This window comes from Lithobates pipiens, unplaced genomic scaffold (genome assembly GCF_037356315.1).
Source record: "Lithobates pipiens isolate NorthernLeopardFrog02 unplaced genomic scaffold, aLitPip1_a1.2 Scaffold_27, whole genome shotgun sequence".
In the NCBI taxonomy this organism is placed as follows: domain Eukaryota; kingdom Metazoa; phylum Chordata; class Amphibia; order Anura; family Ranidae; genus Lithobates; species Lithobates pipiens.
The window spans coordinates 225,163,043-225,185,305 of NW_027507788.1; the positions used below are offsets into that span (position 1 = coordinate 225,163,043).

Sequence of the window (22,263 nt, forward strand, 5' to 3'; positions counted from 1 at the left end):
GACCTCCGCGGGACGCCCTCTTTGCATCGACCTCCGCGGGACGCCCTCTTTGCATCGACCTCCGCGGGACGCCCTCTTTGCATCGACCTCCGCGGGACGCCCTCTTTGCATCGACCTCCGCGGGACGCCCTCTTTGCATCGACCTCCGCGGGACGCCCTCTTTGCATCGACCTCCGCGGGACGCCCTCTTTGCATCGACCTCCGCGGGACGCCCTCTTTGCATCGACCTCCGTGGGGCGCCCTCTTTGCATCGACCTCCGCGGGACGCCCTCTTTGCATCGACCTCCGCTGGACGCCCTCTTTGCATCGACCTCCGCTGGACGCCCTCCTTGCATCGCCCTCCGCGGGACGCCCTCTTTGCATCGACCTCCGCGGGACGCCCTCCTTGCATCGACCTCCGCGGGACGCCCTCTTTGCATCGACCTCCGCGGGACGCCCTCTGCATCGACCTCCGCGGGACGCCCTCTTTGCATCGACCTCCGCGGGACGCCCTCCTTGCATCGACCTCCGTGGGACGCCGTTTTTGCATCGACCTCCGTGGGACGCCCTCTTTGCATCGACCTCAGTGGGACGCCGTTTTTGCATCGACCTGCGTGGGACGCCCTCTTTGCATCGACCTCCGTGGATACGCCCTCTTTGCATCGACCTCAGTGGGACGCCGTTTTTGCATCGACCTCCGTGGGACGCCCTCTTTGCATCGACCTCAGTGGGACGCCCTCTTTGCATCGACCTCAGCGGGACGCCCTCTTTGCATCGACCTCAGCGGGACGCCCTCTTTGCATCGACCTCAGCGGGACGCCATTTTGCATCGACCTCAATTGGATGCCGTTTTTGCATCAACGGCAATCGGACACGGCATGCCATTATTAGTTTTTCTTTTCAACATCGGCAAAAAACGCAGATAACCCTCTTTTCAGCTGATGATTTTCAGCTAATGATATATCAGTGAATCCCTAATTAAAATGCATTGATGGGAGGGTGTCAGTCTGGAGGAGTGGGCGGTGCCAGTCAGGCTGTATCTGCATGCAGGCTGCCCACACCACACATCACCCTTGATTGAAAGAACTGAAATCCAATGAATGAAAAAGGGGCGGGCCAGGGGCAGTGGAGCTGGGGATGAAAGGGCAAACCGACACTGGATGTTCTCCAGCCAGGAAATGGAGGCGGGGCTCTGACATGCTACAGCTTTTAAATGTACAGAGTGAGAAGCTCACAGTGTGCAGTGAAATCAGAGGAAGCCAGTCCAAGAGAGGAGAGGAGCCGCTAATACTGTGCAAGCCTGGAGGGGGAGGCTGGAGGGAGGAGATAAATAAAACAAAGCTCACTGTATTCCGTTCACCTGCTACACCCGTGTTCAACAGAACCTACCAATCAAACTGTGGCTCCTTGTGAAGGGCGGGGTCGGGGAACAAGGCACACCCACAAACTATTTTGCATTGGTTGCATGCACATATAATGCAGGGCAGAAGCAGCAAATGTAGAAAAAAAACAACATTGTACTCCAGCAGTCACTGGCTTTCCAAAAAAAATAAAAAAAATAATTGGAAAATATATTTGAAAAGATAAAATTGTCAAAAATAAAAATGTAGAAAATTGTAATTTTGTAAGAGGGAAAAAAAATTTTTAGATACTAAACGAGCCAAGTCAGGCAGTCATAATATGCATACAGTGTGGGGATGTCTTCTGCTTCATTTAAAATTCCAGGTTCTGTGGGGGTGGGAGCAGCGGCTGCAGCAGTGAAGTGTTCCCAGACACATCCCTGCTAGCTGGCTCCTTTACAGATTGCTGGATTTCTAGGTTCTGCAGGGGTGGAACTAGGAGGAGCAGCATTGAATGGTTCCGGTTATGTCCCTGCCCCCCTCTGCTTACTGACTGCAAGCTGGCTCCTTTACAGATTGCTAGATTTCCAGGTTCTGCGGGGGCGGGAGCAGCGGCTGCAGTGGTAAGGGGTTATGGTCATGTCCCTGCTCCCTCAGCTAGCTGGCTCCCGCACAGAGCACTGAATTTGCAGGTTCTGCGGGGGTGGGAGCAGCGGCTGCAGCAGTGAAGTGTCCCCAGACATATCCCTGATAGCTGGCTCCTTTACAGATTGCTGGATTTCCAAGTTCTGCAGGGGTGGGAGCAGCAGCGAAGGATTTTGGCTGTGCACCTACCTCTCTGCAAGCCAGCTCCTTCACAGATTTCTGCGTTCTGCAGGGGTGATAGCAACAGGTTGCGGTAGTGAAGGGTTTCGGTTGTGTCCCCGCCCCCTCCAAAAAGCTGCACAAAATTGCTGGATTTCTGGGTATCTGGGGGGGTGGGACTAGGACGAGCAGCATTGAATGGATCCGGTCATGTCCCTGCCCCCTCAGCTTACTGGCGCCCGCACAAAGCACTGAAATGATAGGTTCTGCGAGGGTGGGAGCAGCGGCTGCAGCAGTGAAGTGTTCCCAGACATGTCCCTGCTAGCTGGCTCCTTTACAGATTGCTGGATTTCCAGGTTCTGCAGGGGTGGAACTAGGAGGAGCAGCATTGAATGGTTCCGGTTATGTCCCTGCCCCCCTCTGCTTACTGACTGCAAGCTGGCTCCTTTACAAATTGCTAGATTTCCAGGTTCTGCTGGGGGTGGGAGCAGCGGCTGCAGTGGTAAGGGGTTATGGTCATGTCCTTGCTCCCAAACAAAGCACTGAAATGGCAGGTTCTGCGGGGGTGGGAGCAGCGGCTGCAGCAGTGAAGCGTTTCCAGACACGTCCCTGCTAGCTGGCTCCTTTACAGATTGCAGGATTTCCAGGTTCTGCGGGGGCGGGAGCAGCGGCTGCAGTGGTAAGGGGTTATGGTCATGTCCCTGCCCCCTCAGCTAGCTGGCTCCCGCACAGAGCACTGAATTTGCAGGTTCTGCGGGGGTGGGAGCAGCGGCTGCAGCAGTGAAGTGTCCCCAGACATATCCCTGCTAGCTGGCTCCTTTACAGATTGCTGGATTTCCAAGTTCTGCAGGGGTGGGAGCAGCAGCGAAGGATTTTGGTTGTGCACCTACCTCTCTGCAAGCCAGCTCCTTCACAGATTTCTGCGTTCTGCAGGGGTGATAGCAACAGGTTGCGGTAGTGAAGGGTTTCGGTTGTGTCCCGGCCCCCTCCAAAAAGCTGCACAAAATTAATGGATTTCTGGGTATCTGCGGGGGTGGGACTAGGAGGAGCAGCATTGAACGGATCCGGTCGTGTCCCTGCCCCCTCCGCTTACCGGCTGCAAGCTGGCTCCTTTACAGATTGCTATATTTCCGGGTTCTGCGGGGGTGGGAGCGACAGTGAAGGGATTCAATCATGTCCCTGCCCCCTCCACTAGCTGGCTCCTTCACAGATTTCTGGATTTCCAGGTTCTGCGGGGTGAGAGCAGCAGATTGAAGGGTTGAGTCATGTGCTCAACCCTTCAATCTGCTGCTAGTGTCAAGGCTCCACTCAGCTGGCGGCTAATTGCCAGCTCCCATCTCTCCACATTTACTCAACTGTTGACGATATCCTGCTCATCAGTCCTGCCTACTTAAGCCGTCCATTCCAGAGGATCTCTGCCTTTGCCTTGGTCAACATCACAGAAATGATCTCCTGTGATCCTGTTCAAGCCTTGCTTTGCTGACATCCCTTTTGGCTCCAGATCCTGCTTGCTGTTCCACTACGCTGATCCCTGACTTCTGGCTTGGCTGACTATCCTATCCGGTTACTGAACTTTGGCTATGTTTTGACTACATTTTTTTAATAAACAAGTGTGATTTAACTGTACTTGTGCCTCGGCCTGATTTCATGGTTTCTGACAGCTATCTAGCTCCTTCACAGATTTCTGGATTTCCAGGTTCTGCGGGGGAGGGGGGAGGGGGGGGGGTGGGAGTGGCAGTGAAGGGATTCAGTCGTGTCCCTGCCCCCTCCGCTAGCTGGCTCCTTCACAGATTGCTGTAATTCCAGGTTCTGCAGCTGTAAAATCAGCAGGTTGCGGCAGTGAAGGGATCCGGTCATATCCCCTGCCTGATTTACAGAATACAAGGCTTTCTGTGAACGGAAGAGAGATTATGTCCCATACACGCCCTCTTCTCCCCTCCTCTATTCACAGTCAGTCATACATCTGAACTGAACTTATGAACTGAATATTTCAGGTTTTTTGCAGCGGATTGTGTAAGGCTTCGCGAAGGACAGGGTTGCTTTAAGCCGATGACGAGCACACCTACAAGAGCCATGTACACTAGACCACAGACTTACGTCCAGCAAGCAATAGCAGCATACATTTTAGTGGGAGGTTACACAGGGAGGAGCTAAAAAAAGTATCTTTTTTGAAAAGCAATTTTCTTGGCTTCCTGCCCACAGTGCGTGTTGCCCATTTCTGTTTACCTGCTGATCTGCCCAGGCTCAGTATAAAATCTGAAGGTACGCCCCCTGGGTCACATGAGGTCCATGTCAGGTACATACCCACCAAATACCCAAACCCGAGAAGGTTTTTTAGGTTTGTTGCAGATGCGGGTTGGCAACGTGTGTGCAAATAACTGTCCAAAGACACTCAGCGGAGAATCGGAGAACCGGATCGATTCAGTAGAATCGATACAGAGCATCTGGCCCAGCTGACGGAAAGACAAGCTACAGTCACCAGACCAAAGTGATCACGCTGAACTCTGATTCAGTTGGCGAGCGGGTTACGGCCCACCATTTGTTAACTTTTGCACGCAGTTAGACTCACATACAGGCCTCATTGAAATCTGAAGTTCCACGGAGGCGTAGCGGGGCCACTGACACTGAGCAGGCTCAAGGCCTATTTACTTTGGCGCCTCGGCGCATGTAAATAAGTTACTGGAGTTACACCAGGAGCATTTCAGCTTAACCCTCCATGAACTTTGGATTATAAAAACAAAAGGAGTGACTTTAGCTAGCGAAGAAAAGAAAACCCTGGATTGAAGTACTTTAAGTGAGGCCTCAAGTATAGCCTTTAAAGCAGGGGGAGCTCCCAGGTTCATACAAATATATTTACATACATCTGTTATATTCTGTTATATTGAAATATATTGTGCTGTCGTCCTATGTTGAGATGACAGCACAATTACTGTAACCACCTGTCAAAATATTTTACAGTTAACAATATTTCTGGTTAAGTATCCAGTTGTGGGGTGTATTGTTCTTCCCCACCAGGTGGAGCCAGGGGATCCTGAGGGTAGAATACAGGTACTTTGCATTGTTTTATATTGTACTGTATTAAATTGCACCGCAGCTGTGCCAAGAGGATTGAGTCAAGTTAGTGGGGTTTCTAGGTAGGGTGCAGGCCCAGTCAAAATCAGCAGCTCCTTCGGGGGGGGGGGGGGGGGGGGGGGGGGGGTCAGTGCTACATAAGCAATAGTAGAAAAAACAATGACAGCATAGATTACACTAATGCCTAAACCATAATGTATTTTCCTGTACTGAAAATGCCTGTGTAAGGCTCGGCGTCCCATGATGTACAATAAAGAAAAGCCCAGAATTGGCCTTGGAGTGGTGTCAGGAGTGGTGTCAGAGAGCTCCTACAACTGGCTTTAGGCGGCTTCAAACCGCTGCCGACATAATAATTAGGAAGGAAATGTCATCGTTCCAACATGACGAGAAAGCCTGAATCCAGGCAACGTCTGAAATAGAGCCGCAGGGAGGACCAGCGTTCGGTCACAGCGATGGAGAAGAGCTCTCCAGGCGAGTCGCATGTCTCCTGTTTGCTGCACTATTTGTTCTACAAAAGTTTTGGCTTGCAGCTAGAAGAGAAACCGTCGGGAGGACGAAGTGGCCATTACACACCGTGCAAATAATTCCTACACTGGACACCGCCAGATCTGCAAACATTAGCGGAAGCATTTTATTAGAGAGAAGAAAAGGGAAAAAAATTACATAACCTCACTAAAAACTTTATTACCCTCGCCCAGAGGTGTACCTAGGGTCTCCAGCGCCCTTGGCGAGAATCTGTATGGACACCCATCACAAGTTACTACAAATCCTGTACAGTACAAGCCCAGCACAATACACACCGGGCACAGAATATACAGAAAACAGCACAACACACTACATACCCAGCACAGCACACTACATACCCAGCAATCCAAGTATAGTATACACCCAGCACAGCACACTACATACCCAGCACCACACACCGACTACACTACTTACATACCTAGCACAGCAAACTACACTACATATACAGCACAGTACACAACACACAGCATGGAACATACCCAGCATACTACATAACCCAGCCAAGCACAGTAAACACTCAGTACACTTCACACCCAGCATAGCCCACACTTACTACATCCCCTGCAAAGCACACACTCAGCGCAGTACATACCCAGCACAGCATAAACACAGGACAGTATAATATACACTCAGCCCAGTACACACTTAGTACAGCACACAGGAGTATAGTACATACCCAGCACAGCACAGACACAGGACACAATTAGTACAGGACATACCCAGCAAACCAGTACAGTACATACCCAGCACAGTACACAGTAGAAGTAAATCCCCAGCACAGTACAGTAGTAGTAGTACAGTACACAATTAGTACAGTACATCCCCAGCACAGTACACAAGTACAGTACATCCCCACCACAATACACAGAGTAGTACAGTACATCCCCAGCACAGTGCACAGAGTAGTAGTACATCTCCAGCACAGACAAGTTTAAGCTGCTTTCAGTATGACCCTTACAGAAGGCGACGTGCTTCCACCTGCTGTAGGGTGGTCACAGTTAGAAGAGCAGTAGAACACTGCCAATTTGTGCCCCCCCCCCCCCCTCAGCCTGCACTGGTCTCGCCAACCTCTTGGTATGCCCCTGCCCACTACCACACCCGATCCACCATTCTACCTCCCCAACACTCCCCTAACATATCTGATCCCCAATCCTACTCCCTATACTCTAACATCTCCACCATGTCTGATCACCTATCCTACCTTCTAGAGGTTCTCCAACCTCCACCTCCCAACACCATGACTGATCGCCCATCCAACCTCCTATACTCCTCCAACACTCCCCCCACCACCATGTCTGATCACCCATCCTAACCCCTAAACTCAACCAACACTCCCCCAACCACTATGTGTCATCACCTATCCAACCCTCCTATACTTCAACACTCCCCACCACCATCACATTTTAAACTATTCTCCAACCTCCATCCCCCACCACCACATCTGATCACCTATCCCACCTCCTATCCTCCTCTAACACTCCGCCCACCAGCAGGTCTGATCTATCCAACTTCCTATACTTCAACACCCCCCACCACATCTGATCAGCTATCCTACCTTCAAGAACCATTCTTCAACCTCCATCCCCCACCACTATGTCTGATCACCTACCTGGCCTTCTATACTCCAACCCATTTCCCACCACCTTGTCTGATCACCTGTCCTACCTTCTAGGACATGGGTCTTCAAACTATGGCCCTCCAGTTGTTCAGGAACTACAATTCCCATCATGCCTAGTCATGTCTGTGAATGTCAGAGTTTTACAAAGCTTCATGGGATGTGTAGTTTCACAACAGCTGGAGGGCCGTAGTTTGAGGATCCCTGTTCTAGGACCATTCTCAACCCCCATCCCCCACCACTATATCTGATCATCCATTCTTTCTAGCACCACACCCTCCCCCCTCCAATCTTACCTCCTAGGTCCATTCTCCACCTCTACTTATTTCTGCTCCCCCATACTTCCTTCTTGGACCATCCTCCGCCATGCATCACCCCTCAATCTACCCCCTAGAACTATCCTCCGTCTTCCTACTTCGTAGGGTAATCCTCAACTCCTCCTATCCTACTGCTGACCTTCTCAAAATGCTTATCACCTGACTTTAATACTTTTCCCTGGAACAAGCATACAGTAAAAATTCCTATTCTGGGACCATTCCTAAACCCCCATCCTTCCTCCTAGGACAGTCCGTTACCATGATTCATCCACAATGCAACCTGTTAGAATTGTCTTCCAACCCCACCAAGTTTTATCCCCAATCATACCTTCTTATGCCGCGTACACACGACCAGACTTTGAGGGATTAAGTCCGACAGACTTTCGAAGGAGTTCTGACGGAGTTCTGGCAGAATTCTGACGGACTTTCCGAATGAGCAGACTTGGCCACACACAATCACACCAAACTCCGACGGATTCGAACGTGATGACGAACGACTCAACTCGAATAAGGAAGTTCATAGCCAGTAGCCAATAGCTGCCCTAGCGTCGGTTTTAGTCCGTCGGAATAGCATACACACAAGCGGATTTCTCGGTAGGAACTGGGTCCGGCAGAGTTCTGGCCGAAAAATTTGAAGCATGTTCCATTTCTAAAGTCTGTCAGACTTTTGCGAATCAAAAGTCTGTTGCAGCCCACACACGATCGAATAGTCTGCCGGAATCATTCCGTCTGACTTTGGATGTTGAAAAGTCCGCTCGTGTGTACGGGGCTTTAGACTATCTTCCAATCTCTCTACACAAGCCTGATCCCCAATTCTACCTCCTAGAATGGGAAGTCCAACCTTTTAACCATATGCCGCTCGTGTCGGCTCCCGTGCGCATGCGCGGGAGTGACATCATCGCAGCTCCGGCAAATCACAGCGCCGGAGCAGCGAGACCCGGAAGTCACTCCGGGAAACATGGCAGCTGCAAACATGAAGACTGAGAACCGCTTCGGGGCTTCGTTCTCATGTAAGTTATTCATAATGAGCTAGTATGCTATGCATACTAGCTCATTATGCCTTGCAGGTTGCCTTTTTTTGCCTTTACTTCCTCTTTAAGGACCGAGCCTCTTTTTTAGATGTGTTGTTTACAAGTTAAATACAGTTTTTTTTGCTAGAAAATTACTTAGGACCCCCAAACATTAAACGGTTTTTAAAAATAAATAAATAAAATTGTGTCACTTTTATTCCTATTACAAGGAATGTAAACCTCCCTTGTAATAGAAAAAAAAAATAAAATAAAATAAAAAGCATGACAGGACCTCTTTAATGTGAGATCTGGGGGGTCAAAAAGACCTCACATCTCATATTTACACTAAAATAAAAACTAAAAAATAAATAAAAATAAAAAAAAAGTCCCTTTAAGAGCTATGGGCAGAAGTGATGTTTTGACGTCGCTTCCGCCCTGCAGTGTCATGGAGACAGGTGGAGGCCATCCTCCCCTCGCTCGTCTCCATACACAGCTAGGGAATGGACCGGATCACCTCTGCCTCTCCCGCCGCTGATAAAAGTGATCTTGCGGCAAATCCGCAGCAGACTCTTGTAGCCGGCCGAACACGGGAATACCGGGGTTATGGCAGCTAGCTGCTGCCATAACAACGATAGCCGTCCTCAAAGTGAGGACGGATATCGTCGGTCGACAAGTGGTTAAAAAAAAAAGCAAGGACCACTTAAGCAACTTGGTAACTGGACGCGGGCCACAATGAGCAGAAAAGGCGGATGACAGGTCTGCATGTGCAGAGTGGACACAGACACAACCTGTTCTACTCTATGTGCCCTCCGATCCAACCCGCCCAGATGGAAGGGGTTGGATGCCCTTCCCTTTTTTTTTTTTTTTTAGCAAATTGGATTGGAGGTAGGTGGACACAAGTCTGTTAACATCTGTCGCACCATAGAGGTGAATGGAGGGTCCGGAGTAACCAGTGAAGAAAACAGATGTGCCTATTGTTATTTGATTTTAAATTAAAAACTGCCCTCAATCTTCACTTGAGGAATCATGCAGGTATCTCCGGCTGTTTCTGTCCCAGGCGGAGAGCACTTTTTTATCACTCCACCTGTGACAGGAGCCGGTGCCAACCTGGTAACATTCCAAAGACATGCAGGTAGGTTAATTGGCTTCTGTCCAAAATTGGCCCTAGTATATGAATGGGGACCTTGGATTGTGGGCTTCTTGAGGTTGTAGGGACCAATGTGAGTGTGCAATGTACAGGGATAGAGATAAATGTAGTCACTCACTGAGGTTGAACTGATGTCTTTATTCAACCTTACTAACTCTACTGCAGCCACATGCTTCCTCTACTGCCGGCTCAATTCTCAACAACAATGATGCTTTGGAATGGTGAATCGGTAACCCACAATCTGGGCTTGCCAACCCACCATCCCAGATCAGGAGGTCATTGGCCACATCAGAGGGCTTCGCAGGCCACACGTGGCCTGCAAGCTAGCGGTTGGGTGCCTCTGTCCTACAACCGTCCTCTATTCTAGTGATTCTCAACCAGGGTTCAGTGGAACACTAGGGTTCCTCCAGAGGTTGTAGGGGTTCCTTCAGCATTGGGCCATTTATGCCTCTCGGATAAGTTCACACCGACACCATTGATCTTTTTAGCTCTCTGTAAGGAGGTAATTCTTCCCAATGACCACAAGTGTGAGGACCATTCTTCCCAATGACCACAAGTGTAAGGACCATTCTTCCCAATGACCATCACACTAATGTATCATGAATTGTAGATTTCTAACTTAGCAGGGGGTTCCCAGAGACCGGAGAACTATTTCAAGGGTTCCTCTGTGTTGAAAAGGTTGAGAAAGGCTGGTATATTCTATCTCCTAGAACAGTGATGGTGAACCTTGGCACCCCAGGTGTTTTGGAACTACATTTCCCATGATGCTCATCCACACTGCAGAGTGCGTGAGCATCATGGGAAATGTAGTTCCAAAACATCTGGGGTGCCAAGGTTCTCCATCACTGTTCTAGAACCACCCTCCAAACTTTCCTCTTGTTCTAGGAGATAGGATAGAGGATAGTGCATTCTCCAACCTCTCCTTTGCACTATCCTATCTCCTAGAACCAAAGGAGAGGTTGGAGAATGATCCTGCACACCTCAACCCCCCCTCACCCTACTCTATTGTGTTTTATCCCTTATCCAACCTCCTAGGACCCCTTCTCCAACCTCTCCTCCAGTGTCTGATCAACTTCCTAGGACCATCCTGCATACCCCCCCCCCCCCTCCCCCTCCCCATATTGAATATCCCATCCTACCTGTAACCTCTTTGCCCTACTTTGTCTGATCCCTCAATTTACCTCATCAATCATGTAACCTCCCCCAGCCTACACCAAACAACATGTAACCTCCCCCATCCTACACCATCCACCAGGTAATCTCCCCCATCTTACCATAATGCACCATCCACCAATTTACTACAACACCCAACTTCACTAAAGTGAGTAAGCCTGTATGGGGTGCAACAAAACACTTATGATCTCACTTCCTGCCCTTTAGGGCCATCCTCAACTCCCCCAATTTTGTTGCTGACCTTCTGAGAATGCTCATCGCCTGACTCCAACACTTCGAGCCTCAGACTTTGATTGAACAGTCAGTGAAGTCAAAATTCTTGAACTGCATGCTTGTTTCGGGAAAAATGTCAGAAGATATTCAAGCCAGAGAGTTGACATGACAGCCAAGCAACATCTAAAGGGAAGTTAGCAGTGACAACCTACACATAGTTGCTAAAGGTTGAATAAAGACACCAGTCCATCCTGAGTGAGTGTCTACAGTTGTCCCTATCCCTGTACATTGTACACTCACATTGGTCCCTACCCTCAAGGAGCCCACAATCCAAGGTCCCCATTCATATACTAGGGCCAATTTTGGACAAAAGCCAATTAACCTACCTGCATGTCTTTGGAGTGTGGGAGGAAACCGGAGTACCCGGAGGAAACCCACGCAGGTACAGGGAGAACATGGAAACTCCAGGCAGGTAGTGTCGTGGTTGGGAAACGAACCAGCGGCCCTTCTTACTGCTAGGTGAGAGTGCTAACCACTACACCACTGTGCCGCCCATTTGTTCTTCAGCAAGTACCCCTGCTTTTATTAGCGAGCTGCCCTATACCGCCCAATCTCACACACCTGTCTCTCTTACCTTCGCACTTTTTCGACCAAACACAGAGAACGAATGCCAGTCTTTGCAGCCTCCCAAAATCTGGCGCCCAGGATCATCATCATCATCCATACAGACCACACTCCCAGAACGATCACACATCCCTATCTCAGCACAATCCTGCTCTTGATACCCCTTGATGACATCATATTTGCACAAGGAAAACACAACATATGGAGCCCTTTTGTTCATCTCCCCGGGCGTTTCTCCTACGGAGAGCGGTCACCCCGAAGCAGGAATTTCTAGCAGGTGGAATTACCTGGCGTGGATATGCGGTCCCTCCAAAAACCGTCTTATAGCCGTGGGACGCATCTCACAAGGTAGGAAAGTCCTGGAGGGGGGATTTATTGAAGTCCTACAGATCTGAACAAGACGGAGAGAAGAAAAGTTTTTTTTTTTTTTGGAACAGAGTATCACCTTTGTACGGAATCAGCCAGCCAACAACCGAACGCAACCTCAGCCTCCAAGCTCAGCCGCGGATGTAAGTAATTGTTAACTTTGGTTGCACAATATCCTTAGATGCAGAGCAAGTCGGTATTAGGCAGGAAAGGCAAGCAGTGAGGCTAAGAAAGTGTCCTACAAGTCCCAGCAGGCACCGACTGTATATGGACAGAGCTAAAGGCATTGCTTTTGCTTAAATGTTATTTTTGTATTTGTAAGCCTGGTCATACATGCATAGATTCCTCCATCCGCCAATCACCATGGATGGAGGAATCTCCACTGCTGCCCATTGTATTGAAGGCTTCCCGGGTACCCAAACAGTGACTGATGGAAAGCAGTCCATGTTCACCGATGGAAAGCAGTCCATGTTCACCGATGGAAAGCAGTCCATGTTCACCGATGGAAAGCAGTCCATGTTCACCGATGGAAAGCAGTCCATGTTCACCGATGGAAAGCAGTCCATGTTCACCGATGGAAAGCAGTCCATGTTCACCGATGGAAAGCAGTCCATGTTCACCGATGGAAAGCAGTCCATGTTCACCGATGGAAAGCAGTCCATGTTCACCGATGGAAAGCAGTCCATGTTCACCGATGGAAAGCAGTCCATGTTCACCGATGGAAAGCAGTCCATGTTCACCGATGGAAAGCAGTCCATGTTCACAGATGGAAGCAGTCCATGTTCAGCCAACAGTTTTCCACCCGACTCCTCTGACTTTTTAATGGAATCTTGTTGAAAAGAGTGGAGCAAACAGGTCCACCTACGGCTCGACTTTCAGCAGGAATTGGACACAATTTGAGAAAAAAATATATATATATATATGGTCAGGTTAAAAAGAGAAGTTTGGGGTTTTGGATTTTTTTTGCCAATTTATACTTACCTAGGTGGATGCTGCATCTGTCCCCCCCGATACCTGAAAGACTGAGACGCGAGCGATCAAGCACCACTGATCACTTGGGTCTCAGGGCTCCCCGAGCAGACAGCTGGTGTCAGTCACCGCTCTCTGCTCTGGCCCCCCCCCCCCCCAAACTCACTGAGCCCTGGGCTGTGGAGGGGGTGGGCAGTGGCTGGCTCAGGCTCTCAGGGGTCCATTCATGTGGGTGGACCCTGACTCCATTGTCGCAATCTTGCCCAAGCCTGGATCGGACTCGGCGATGTCAGCAGACACCGGACTTCAGCCGGCTGTCTGCTGAAAATGGGTCACAGGAGTGCAGAGCAGTACAGCCAAAACGAGCTGTGGCTGTACAAGTCCACAGATGTATCATGTGTTTAACCCTTTTTCTGCCGGAACTGGTTTTGCGGTTTTCACACATTTAAAAAAAAAAAAAAAATAAGTAAATAATATATATAATTTTTTTTTTTTTTTAAACGTGTGAAAAACCGCAAAACCAGCTCCGGCAGAAAAAGGGTTAAACACATGATACATCTGTGGACTTGTACAGCCAAAGCTCATTCGGCTGTACTGCTGTGTGCGACCTGAAAATCATGCGATTTTTGCCGCAACTTGAAGCAACGCCCGTGTAATCTTGAGGTCTATGGAACTCAAGGCGCATCAGAGTCGGACCAAAGTAGTGCAGGAACTGCTTTGAAGTGGCACAGATATGAACGGTACTCATTGGATATCATGGGGTACGACTTGTAATGCGGCTTTGCAGCCCCAAGTTGCACAAGTGTAAAAGGGGGGGGGGGGGGTCTTTAAAATGTTCCAAGCATGTTTTATGAAAGCAGACACCCTGTAGAATAAAATAGCTGTTGTTCCACTTTCACGCCACACGATATTTACACAACAGCGCAAAATTTCAGTAAAAAAAAAAAAAAAAAAAAAAAAAAAGGAGAGATTATATATATATATATATATATATATATATATATATATATATATATATATAATATATATATATATATACCCCCCCCCCCCCCCATTTAAAAAAAAATAGTATACAATATATAAATAGTAAAATCTAAAAACATTTTATGCACAGTTAATAGATGCCAAACACAAGGGTAAAACAAACCTTAATGCCCCAGCACAAATGTGCAACTACTTTGTGTATCCAGGTTTCTAAAAAAATTTTTTTACTGATGCATTTTTTTTTTCCCGGGACAAATTGGGCTTTCATTTGGTGGTAAAATGGTAATGGATATCTATGGATTTTTTTTGTATTTATTATCGAAAGGAAAACTATGCCAAAATATAATATTTTATATATATATATATATATATATATATATATATATATATATATATATATATATATATATATATATATATATATATATATATATATATATATTTTTTTTTTTTTTTTTTGTATTTATTTATTTTTTTTGGGTGTAGGAGCCTGGAGCTACTCTTTAACCACTTGCTTACTGGGCACTTAAACCCCCCTCAGTCCCAGACCAATTTTCAGCGCTGATGCACTTTGAATGACAATTACGCGACAATTAGAGCTTTCTTTTGGTGGTATTTAATTACAGCTCAGAGTTTTATTTTTTGCTAAACAAACAAAAAAAGATGCAAAAAAAAAAAAATCATGTTTAATAGTTTGTTATAAAATTTTGCAAACAGGAAATTTTTCTCCTTCATTGAAGTGCGCTGATGAGGCGGCACTGATAGGCTGCACTGGTGGGCACTGATAGGCTGCATTGGTGGGCACTGATAGGCATAGTTAAGGCGGCACTAATAGGCACAGATAAGGCGGCACTGATGGGCAAAGATAAGATGGCACGGATGGGTGGCACAGATGGGTGGCACTAAGGGGCACTGATAGGTACCACTGATAGATGGGACTGATGGGCACTGATAGGTGGCACTGCTGGGCACTGGTAGATGACACTGATGGGCACGGATATGTGGCACTGGGGTGCAGCACCTTTGTTGAGGCAGATTGTGGGCACTGCTGAGTGGCACTGTGGACACTGCTGGGTGGCACTGTGGGCACTGCTGGGTGGCACTGACGGGGGCACTTATTTTTTTATTATGCTTAGTGATGAGGGGGCAGGTGGGCACTAGCAGGGCTGGCTGTGATCGGGACTGATGTCCCGGTCAAGGCCGCCGGTGATCGGCTCTTTTTTTTTCTCCTTGCGCTGTCAGCGCGAGGAGGAATAATAGCCGATTACCGGCTCCGTTATATCACATGATCAGCTGTCATTGGCTGACAGCTGATCACGTGATAAGGGGTCGGGACCGACCCCTTGCTCGGATCGGTGATCAGGCGAGTCTCAGACTCGCCGATCACAGAGCGCGCAGGACGTCGTCCCGGCAAAGAAGATCTGCGCTGTAGCCGTCATTCGGCTATAGCGTGGGTCTCAAGTGGTTAAATTACCAAAAGAAAAAAAAACTTTTTCCCCCTTTTTATAGTAAATACAAAAAATAACATTTTGTTTGTTGAATGTGGCGGTAATGAAGGTGTATTATTGGTTGGCACCGAGGTGGTTGAGGCAGCACAAAGCACAACCAAGATTTTCCCAATCAGATGAGGGCGGACAGGAGAATAAGACATTCTGATTGGTTGCTCTGAGTTTGCACACTGCGGATGAACCTGTAAGTATTTGAATTACGTGAACCAGGAGCTCTTTAGTGAGCGGAGATTATTCAGCAGGTATAAAACTATTATGCATTCCCTGGAGGACCGGCTGGCAGAGAACGCACCGATCGTGTCCCTAGACAAGCCGCTAATAAGTAGATAGGGGACTCATTATTGAACAGGCCACAGGAGCTCAGTGTGTTGTCTCCCCAGAGCCACGTTCCTTCCTGAACAGGTCACACTAGGGACAGATTTCTACACACGTATGACCGCAATGTCTTGGTACGGTGAGCTGTATTGAGAGATCATTTGTTTTTCTCACCTTATGAACATCCAATAATATAAACCCTAATAGAGTTATCACTATGGAGGCACCAGAACTGCTTTTGCTTAGTTTCAGAAATTAGCTCTTACTTAGTTCTGTCATGTGACCACCCAGCTCTTTCTATCTGATAGTGGGGGGGTTACAGGACGCTGTGCAGACATACCGTGTGCCTGTATTCTGGGGTGTTTGCCAGAGGCAGGCTGTGAATGGAAGGAGCGGGCGTGTACCAGAGGCAGGCTGTGATTGGGAAGGGAGGAGGGGCGTGTACCAGAGGCAGGCTGCGATTGGGAAGGAGCAGGCGTGTACCAGAGGCAGGCTGCGATTGGGAAGGAGCGGGCGTGTACCAGAGGCAGGCTGCGATTGGGAAGGAGCGGGCGTGTACCAGAGGCAGGCTGCGATTGGGAAGGAGCGGGCGTGTTCCAGAGGCAGGCTGCGATTGGGAAGGAGCGGGCGTGTACCAGAGGCAGGCTGCGATTGGGAAGGAGCGGGCGTGTACCAGAGGCAGGCTGCGATTGGGAAGGAGCGGGCGTGTACCAGAGGCAGGCTGCGATTGGGAAGGAGCGGGCGTGTACCAGTGGCAGGCTGCGATTGGGAAGGAGCGGGCGTGTACCAGAGGCAGGCTGCGATTGGGAAGGAGCGGGCGTGTACCAGAGGCAGGCTGCGATTGGGGAAGGAGCGGGCGTGTACCAGAGGCAGGCTGCGATTGGGAAGGAGGGGGCGTGTACCAGAGGCAGGCTGCGATTGGGAAGGAGGGGGCGTGTACCAGAGGCAGGCTGCGATTGGGAAGGAGGGGGCGTGTACCAGAGGCAGGCTGCGATTGGGAAGGAGGGGGCGTGTACCAGAGGCAGGCTGCGATTGGGAAGGAGCGGGGCGTGTACCAGAGGCAGGCTGTGATTGGGAAGGAGCGGGCGTGTACCAGAGGCAGGCTGCGATTGGGAAGGAGCGGGCGTGTACCAGAGGCAGGCTGCGATTGGGAAGGAGCGGGCGTGTACCAGTGGCAGGCTGCGATTGGGAAGGAGGGGGCGTGTACCAGAGGCAGGCTGCGATTGGGAAGGAGCGGGCGTGTACCAGAGGCAGGCTGCGATTGGGAAGGAGCGGGCGTGTACCAGAGGCAGGCTGCGATTGGGAAGGAGCGGGCCTGTACCAGAGGCAGGCTGCGATTGGGAAGGAGCGGGCGTGTACCAGAGGCAGGCTGCGATTTGGAAGGAGGGGGCGTGTACCAGAGGCAGGCTGCGATTGGGAAGGAGCGGGCGTGTACCAGAGGCAGGCTGCGATTTGGAAGGAGGGGGCGTGTACCAGAGGCAGGCTGCGATTGGGAAGGAGCGGGCGTGTACCAGAGGCAGGCTGCGATTGGGAAGGAGGGGGCGTGTACCAGAGGCAGGCTGCGATTGGGAAGGAGGGGGCGTGTACCAGAGGCAGGCTGAGTTTGGTGGGGGAAGTGTGGTGGCTGAACAGACAACCAGGCATGCTGTGTGTCTGCACACTGTCCTGTACCTCTGATTGGCTAGGCAAAGGATGAAAAAACTGACCACACTTAAGCCTCGTACACAAGGCACGATTGTTGGCCAACCAAGCGCCTGATTTTTGTCAAAATGTTGTGCGTGTCAGGATCTTGTCTTGCATACTAATAATACACAATTGTTGTGCCACAAACATGAACGTAGTGACGTACTATGAGGAATGTCGGCGCTTGAGCGCCACCCTTTGGGCCCCTTCTAATTTCGTGTTTGGGGAGCATTGATTCCGAGCATGCGTGTTTGTACTTTCAGCTTTTATGTGAGGGATTTGTGTACCGACGATACAAAAATCTGCCAACAGACCGCTGTCCGCCGAAAATGTACGAGCCTGCCATCCAACATTTGTTGTTGTCCGAAAGTTGGACAACAATTGTCTGAAGGAGCGTACTAACGGTAAGAATTTAGGACAACAGTCTGTCAACAGACAATCCCCTGCCAATAATCGTACCGTGTGTGCGAGGCTTAGCACAGATCAGTTTCTGTACTTAGCGTGGTCAGCTTAGAACAAGGAAAAAAAAAGAAAAGGTGACTGGCGGGATCAGCCTACATGAAAATGAGACCGGGATTTCTAAAATACAAAATAATAGACGTCACTCACGCAGCACGTCAAGAGCATCACCCGCTACTGCATGACCGCATTCAAAATGAATGGCGTTGTAGTGCCCCTTGGTTCCTCCATCACATAACACCGCAACCAAAAAGCGTTAAGCAATGCCGATTCACTGAAAACTTCTGTCTTCAGTTTGAAGAGGTCGTTCTGGTACGAATGTTTTGGACTGACATTTGCATTTGTTGCACACTGGTAGAATCACACAGACACCCCCCTCTGAAGAGGAAAGTCATCCAAGTTAATCGACTTTCAGAGTCAGCAAGGCATGCTGGGACTTGCATCTCCAGACCAACTGTGAAGCATGTCGAGTCTACAGTAGAAGCACAAAGCGGTGTTAACGAGGGTTAGTGCAGCATGTTAATCAGCACCTGAGAATTTTATAATATATAAAACCACAAAGACAAAACCTTCAATTGAAAAAAAAGTATTCATACCCCTTGAACTTTCCCACATGTTTTAATGTTACAACCAAAAATCTAAATGTATTTTATTGGGATTTTATGTGATGGACCAACACAAAGTGTCACATAATTGTGAAGTGGAAGGAAAATGATAAATGATACAAATAAATATGTGAAAAGTGTGGGGGAGGGGCATTTGTATGGCGCCCCCCGGAGCCAATACTTTGTAGAACCCCCTTTCTCTACAAGTCTTTTTGGGGGTGTCTCTACCAGCTTTGCCCATCTAGAGAGGACATTTCTGCCCATTCTTCTTCTTTGTAAAATATCTCAAGCTCTGTCAGATTGGATGGAGAGCGTCTGTGATCAGCAATTTTCAAGTCTGGCCACAGATTCTCAATGGGATTTAGGTCTGGACTGTGACTGGGCCATTCTAACACATGAATATGCTTTGATGTAAACCATTCCATTGTAGCTCTGGCTGGATGTTTCGGGTCGTTGTCCTGCTGGAAGGTGACCCTCCGCCCCGGTCTCAAGTCTTCTGCCGACTCCAACAGGTTTTCTTCTAAGATTGTCCTGTATTTGTCTCCATCCATCTTCCCATCAACTCTGACCAGCTTCCCTGTCCCTGCTGAAGAAAACCATCCCCACCACATGATGCTGCCACCACCATGTCTCACAGTGGGGACAGTGTTAGTTTCCCCCACACATAGCGTTTTGCTTTTAGGCCATAAAGTAGAATTTTGGTCTCCTCTGACCAGATCACCTTCTTCCACATGTTTGCTGCCCCCTCCCCCACATGGCTTCTCACAAACTACAAACAGGACTTCTTATGACTTTCTTTCTCCAATGTCTTTCTTCTTGTCACTCTTCCATAAAGGGCAGATTTGTGGAGAGACGACTAATAGTTGTCCTGTGGACAGATTCTCCCCCTGAGCTGTGGATCTCTGCAGCTCCTCCAGAGTTACCATGGACCTCTTGGCTCTTCTCTGATGAATGCTCTCCTTGCCCGGCCCGGTCAGTTTAGGTGGACGGCCGTGTCTTGGTAGGTTTGCAGTTATGCCCATACTCTTTCCATTTTCCGATGATGGATTGAACAGAGCTCCGTGAGATGATCAAAGCTTGGGAGATTTTATTATAACCCAACCCTGCTTTATACTTCTCCACAACTTCATCCCTGACCTGCCTGGTGTGTTCCTTGGCCTTCATGATGCTGTTTGTTCACTAAGGTTCTCTAACAAACCTCTGAGGGCTTCACAGAACAGCTGTATTTATACTGAGATTAAACGACACACAGGTGGGCTCTACTTACTAATTAGGTGACTTCTGAAGGCAACTGGTTCCACTAGATTTTAGTTAGGGGTATTGGAGTAAAGGGGGCTGAATACAAATGCCCACACACACACTTATTTGTATCATTTATCATTTTCTTTCCACTTCACAATTATGTGACACTTTGTGTTGGTCCATCACATAAAATCCCAATAAAATACATTTTCATTTTTGGGTGTAACATGACACAATGTGGGAAAGTTCAAGGGGTATGAATACTTTATCAAGGCACTGTATGACATTGTTGTTTCGGGGGGTCTAATACCTCTTTAATGTTTCATTATTATTAATTATTCTTTATAAAAAAAAATAAAAAATAAAAATCAAGCAGTTTTTTTCCAAGGCACTGTATATTGTGGCAATTACATTAAAGCGTCCCTCTCAGCACAGTCAATGTATACTAACAGATACCAGCAATAGAAGAGAAGAGGCGGTGCAAATACATTGCACAGAGAAGGTAGGTGTGACGTTTGCCATTTTAACCACTTCAGCCCCAGAAGATTTTACCCCCCCCCCCCCCCCTTCCTGACCAGAGCACTTTTAACAATTCGGCACTGCGTTGTTTTAGCTGACAATTGCGCGGTCGTGCAGCGCTGTACCCAAAACAAAAATTTGCGTCTTTTTTTTTTTTTTCCCACAAATAGATTTCTTTTGGTGGTATTTGATCACCTCTGCGGTTTTTATTTTTTGCGTTATAAACAAAAAAAAAAAAGTGACAATTTTGAAAAAAACAAAAACGAAAAAAATAAAAGTAAAATCGCAATAAAGCGTATATTATTATACAGCGCCAACAGTTTGCGCAGCACTTTACAACATGAGAGCAGACAGTGCACTTACAATACAATCCAATATAGGGGGAGGGGAATCAGAGAGCCCAGCTTATTAGAGTTTACAATCTAGGCCGGTGATGGCCAACCTGAGCACGCCGGATGTTTTTGGAACTACATTTCCCATGATGCTCACCTACACTGCAGAGTGCCAAAGCATCATGGGAAATGTAGTTTCCAAAAACATCCGGAGTGCCGAGGTTCCCCATCACCGACCTAGGATATTGATTAACTTTTGTGCAAACCAATCAATATCCTAGGGCAGTGATGGCGAACTTCGGCACTCCGGATGTTTTTGGAACTACACTTCCCATGATGCTCTGGCACTCTGCAATGTAGGTGAGCATCATGGGAATGTAGTTCCAAAAACATCCGGAGTGCCGAAGTTCGCCATCACTGCCCTAGGATATTGATTGGTTTGCACACAAGTTATAGTGTCTAGAAATTATGGGAAAGATTTATGGCATTTTTTTTAATTTATTTTTACTAGTAATAGCGGTGATCAGTGTTTTTTAGCGGTACTGCGGACATACAGATCGGAGACTTGACAAATTTTTGGGACCACTGACCTTTATACAGCGATCAGAGCTATAGAAATGCACTGATTACGTTATAAATGTCACTGACAGGGGAGGGGTTAACACTAGGGGGCGATCAAGGGGTTAACTGTGTGTTAACTCTGTGTGTTCTAATAACTGGGGGGGGGGGGCATAGAATTGACTAGGAGAGGAGACTTAGTAGGAACAGCACAGGGATTTGTGCGCGTGCGTGTACACACGTGCGCACGCAAACACCCGTACTAGGGTTGCCACCTTTTCTTCAACTTAAACCAAAAACACTTTAGTGGTGCACAGCTATTTTTTTTATTTTTAATAGTATAAAAGTATACATATATAATTTTGAAATTAACCACTTACAGCCCCGGACCATTTTGCTGGTCAAAGACCAGACCACTTTTTGCGATTCGGCACTGCGTCGCTTTAACTGACAATTGCGCGGTCGTGCGACGTGGCTCCTAAAGAAAATTGACGTCCTTTTTTTCCCACAAATAGAGCTTTCTTTTGGTGGTATTTGATCACCCCTGCGGTTTTTATTTTTTGCGCTATAAACAAAAATAGAGCGACAATTTTGAAAAAAAACGCATTATTTTTTACTTTTTGTTATAATAAATATCCCCCAAAAATATCGAAAAAAAAAAAAAAATTTCCCTCAGTTTAGGCCGATACGTATTCTTCTACATATTTTTGGTAAAAAAAAAAAAAAAAAAATCGCAATAAGCAATTATTGATTGGTTTGTGCAAAAGTTATAGAATTTACAAAATAGGGGATAGTTTTATAGCATTTTTATTAATAATTTTTATTATTTTTTTTTTTACTAGTAATGGCGGCAATCAGCGATTTTTATTGTGACTGCGACATTGTCGGGGACCCATCGGACATT

The 22,263-nt window shown here is 47.9% G+C and overlaps 1 protein-coding gene across 4 annotated transcripts in view; it reads right to left on the reverse strand.

Moving 5' to 3' along the window:
* ACOT7 (acyl-CoA thioesterase 7) overlaps positions 1 to 22,263 on the reverse strand; it is a 343,430-nt gene that overhangs the window by 307,291 nt on the left and 13,876 nt on the right. For 2 of the 4 annotated variants that reach the window (XM_077458311.1, XM_077458309.1), the window contains exon 2: positions 12,107 to 12,210. The exons of the other annotated variants lie outside the window; for them this stretch is intronic. In XM_077458311.1, coding sequence (XP_077314437.1) covers positions 12,107 to 12,159 — 53 coding nt within the window. In that variant the 5' untranslated portion in view covers positions 12,160 to 12,210. The remainder of the gene's footprint in view (positions 1 to 12,106; positions 12,211 to 22,263) is intronic. 4 annotated transcript variants of the gene reach the window in all.